At 52.1% G+C, this 4,220-nt stretch overlaps 1 protein-coding gene across 2 annotated transcripts in view; it reads right to left on the reverse strand.

Moving 5' to 3' along the window:
* The window catches only part of JAZF1 (JAZF zinc finger 1), a 373,656-nt gene that overhangs the window by 25,200 nt on the left and 344,236 nt on the right, over nucleotides 1-4,220 (reverse strand). For both annotated transcript variants that reach the window (XM_045288955.1, XM_030885296.2), the window contains one exon: nucleotides 405-574. In XM_045288955.1, coding sequence (XP_045144890.1) covers nucleotides 405-574 — 170 coding nt within the window. The remainder of the gene's footprint in view (nucleotides 1-404; nucleotides 575-4,220) is intronic.

Here is a 4,220-nt window from a genome sequence, read left to right on the forward strand (position 1 = left end):
CCCCGAGTGGGCGATCCCACCCCCTGGGGCGCTGGGGGAAGCAATGCCCTGCTTTATCCTGGCTTATAGGCTAAAGCCCAAAAGATTGTAATTGCCAGGTGGTATGCGGAGTTACTTCTTTTCTGAAATGGGGGCAAGAGGCCACGTACATTGGGGAACCGCAGCTCTCAGGGCCCCTTGATCTAAAATGGGTTTCAAGAACGTCAAAAGGCGCGGTGCTCTGACAATAGACTGATTTGGACCTACAGGTCCCTCCCGTGAGGGGTCGGTGAGAGAAGACGCCCGCCTAGCACCCAGTGCTCACGTGTGCCCACTGGAGACCCTGAGAGGAAGTGCCCTGCTCGGGGTAGGAGGGGCTGCTGGCTACCCTGGCGCTAACCCTCTGCCCACGTGGCTTCTCCTACCTTGTATCGCTTTTTACATCCGGGAACCGGGCAGGCAAAAGGCTTCTCCTCCCCGCCGTTCATGCACATGGAGCTGAGGATGGCTTCGGAGCTGATGGCGCTCTCGGTGGTCCAGGACTCGTCGCTGTCCGACTCCTCGTAGTCCACCTCCTCCTCGTCGTACTCGCTGCCTGTGGGGGCAGAGCACACAGCGGCGCCGCTGTCAGAAGTCCGACCCTTATTTATTCCTAAGGGATTGTGCACTTAGGAATAAGGCTCTTCTTCTCCTGGAAGAGCCCCGGGAGCTTCTCAGCTAGCCACTGGCTGCAAACGCAAGTCCAGGTGGACCCAGGCCCCTCTTCAGCACTGGGTAGACTGAGGCACTGCAGACTTCCCCCTGCAATGAGCAACGCTTGGGGTTCCAAACACTTATTTTTAAGTTTTATGGGGACAAAATCCATATATTATACAATTCAGTAGTTCAATCATATGACGTTGTAAAATCAACACAATATTACAAAATTTTTATTCTTTTACTCTCTGTTTCCCCCAGAAACCACTAATTAGTCACATCGTGGATTTCACATACAGAAACACACACAAAAGCAAAGAAATAAGAAAGCTAACAATCTCAACCGAAAAGAAAGCAGAACATATTTAAAACAAACAGCTGTAAAATGGGTCCAAAAGGAGATCAAAATAATAAGGTTGTTAAAGTCTAACCTTGCTGCATCTGCCATTCTCCACACTTTCCATTCACTTGGCTATTCCCGTCCCTGGTTCAGAGGGGACTCGGGAGGCTTCATCCCCCAAACACTGCCTTTTGTGCCTGACTGGCCCGAGGCAAAGTCTCCAGGGCTGCAGGCTCCTCTGCTACCCTTTAGGTTTGTTTCTCTGTTGAGGTGGGAACACCAGGAGATCTTGTGGAACTCAAAGGGGTTAACCCAAAGGTGGGGAGCAAAGGGCAAGAACCCTGGGAAATCCACAAGTAAGCTGTCAGAATGCAGGCTCAATGAAGACAAAACCACTCCATCTACATGCGGAACACCAGGACAAAGGCACCCCCTTTCTGGCTCCACACAGCATCTCCCACCTCGGCCAGTAGCCGGGTTGGTTTCTCTGCCCCTGAAGGGGGCGGCTCTGCGGGGACTGGACTGCACAATCTCAGGCCTTCTGTTCAGGTCGGTCCTGGTGGAGAATCACCTTGACAAGTGGTCCCTTTTGACTTTTTTTTTTTTAAATGAGGCCCAGAGCCTTTTATTTGGTGCTTTTGTACAATGCAGGTCTGAAGGACATAATTCTACAGATCATAAACAGTGTAAAATAATATGTTGACAAGTCCTAATGCATTTACAAGCCCCATGGAATAAATAGGAATTATAGCACAACATTAATAAGAATTATATGGTAGCAATTATAGTTGTGAAATCCATCCCCCAGGTGTGAGGCTAAATTGTAGGGGCGGGGGGTGCTGCCTGGGTGCCTCGTGGGCTCTCTCTGCTGCATCAATTATTTCAACACCAGATATTGGCACTTTTATTGGGCTTCATTTTAATGGGCATTAATAAGATTGTTTGAAGAGCCAGTTGGGCCAGGAACTGGGCCGCCGGCATCTGGGGCTGCAAGGGGAAGAATGCAGACTGGCAGGAAGGGCTGCGTGTTTATTGAGTGCCTCTTATGTTTCAGGAGTGTTCACCATGTTCTCTCATTTAATCCTGCAGAAACTTATTGGGGGTCGGGGGGGTCATTTTTAAACCCAGGAGGAAACTGAGCCTGAATGGGGTTAAAGAATACATACAATCTTGATGACCTGTTAAAGGGGCATCACTCTCCCCCACGTTGCTCCATCTGCTATCCTGCACCCCACCGGCCCCTCACCTTTCTCCTTCCGTGTTCAAGGACGGGGCTCGCCCATGAAGCACCTCAAATGATTTGGCCAAAGCAGGTTCTGGGCGGGAAAGCCTGCGTTCTGGGACCTTGGCTGCTGGGGGGGAGGGGGGGTGTGACAGGAGAGGAGGCAGCCACTACTCACGGGCTGTTTCTAAGTAGGGCGCTGCTCGGGACATTTCACTTTAAACAAATGCCACATGCTGGTGTCCTTTAAATTGCTTGTTAGAAAACGATAAATGCTATTTCGCAAAGCTCCTTGAGCAGGACTTCAGAAAGTTAGAATGACTAATCTCCCCATCTAATTAGGCTAACTTGTGAACCTGGAGACCAAGAACCACGCAGGCACTTGGTGGGGGGAGGGGGGGTGCTTGATGAAGCCCCGCACAAGACACACCTTCCTGATGGGCCCTGGTCTGCAGGCCCCGCGGGGTCCAGGACAGGGCGACATCCGGGGACGCGAGAAGTACCTCGCCGGCAGAGGCACCCACCTGGAGTCAGGTCTTGGCTAAGGTGACCAGACGTCCCGCTTTTGGTGGGACAGTCCAAATTTTTAATTTTTCCCACGTCCCTCAGCGTTTTAAAAAAGTCCTGATTTTTGGAATGAATGCATAAGCTAGGGTTTACGGTTTTCGGCTGCCATGTGGCTATTTCGCCAGGATATGAGTTTTATCAATGGTGTCCCGCTTTACCAATGTTCATTCACTCAGGGACTAGTCCCTTGGCCTCGGCTCCTTCCGTGGAATGACTGCCAGCCCCTACCTAGCGGTTTACCCAAACAAGCCCTAGAGCGAAGTCCCCTTCACGCAGACAACGGCTGTGAGTGACCAGCCAGAAAATGCACACTATGGAGGGGTGCCCCCAGATTCACTGCTGTAGCGTCAGGTTTGACTTCGTGCGACCGACCAGACAGGGTGGGATCCCCGTGGGTACCCAGGGTGGTCACTGCTCATGGGAGCTGAGCCCTGTCTTTCTCCCATGGAGCTGCAAGGGACAGGGCGCCCACTGTCCCCGACTGCTCTTTTGCAGACATGCCAACCCCAAACCCAACGACCCTATGTTATATTTGCAGATATCAGGGCCTACAAAACGGTGTGTGTGAGCTCTACTGTCGCTCAGGTGAATGGGCTTTAATCCACAGCAGACCTGTCACCACCTGTGCGGAGGGGTATGGCTTTCACCTTGGGGTGGGAGGGGCAGGGCCGGGAGTCTTCCTGGGAGTCACCCATGCTCAGATGCAGGTGCCCCTCAGTGCTCACATCTGGAAAACCTGCCTGGGGGGCCCACCGCGCCCGGCAGAACACAGCCGAGCCCCACTGAACGACAGCTTTGAACTCTGAGGGAGAGCCTGAAACGGAACCCTCTCCCGCCTAGTCACAAAACCAGCGGGGCCCGCAAGCGCGTGTGCAGCTGCTTTATTCATTATTATCCTTATGTCTCTGCAAAGGGCAACGAGCAGCCCGAGCTGGTCCGTTCTAGTTCCAACAGAACTGACCTCGCTAAGCAAAGCGAGCCCTGAAAACTCACTTCCCAACGGACACCTTTCCAGGGCTTCTGAGCCCTCAGTAGGGAAGTTGCTCGCCATTGCAGACCGCTGATGGTAGCCACACGCTGACCCCACCATCCCCTCATGGGGAAGCCGTGGGCACTGCCCACCCCACGTCCCCATGGACCAGCATGCGCATGGATGTACAGACTGGCTGTGGAGCACACACATTATTAATGCTCACGTGAGGAAGCACACATGCAAATAAGTCAGTGGTAAACGTAAGCGTGAAGAGGGGGGGGCTGAAAAAAGAACCACGTATATGGGGGGTTTATAGGCTATTGATTTTGATTTCACTTCTCAAGGAGGGCTGTGTCAATATATAATGCTTCATATATATGTGAATAAATATATAATAATTCACTATGTACAACAACAAGAACAAAATCCCTCCTTCAAGCCTC

Source organism: Echinops telfairi, unplaced genomic scaffold, assembly GCF_000313985.2.
Source record: "Echinops telfairi isolate 266 unplaced genomic scaffold, ASM31398v2 ScPeMD7_23;HRSCAF=83, whole genome shotgun sequence".
Classification (NCBI taxonomy): Eukaryota; Metazoa; Chordata; class Mammalia; order Afrosoricida; family Tenrecidae; genus Echinops; species Echinops telfairi.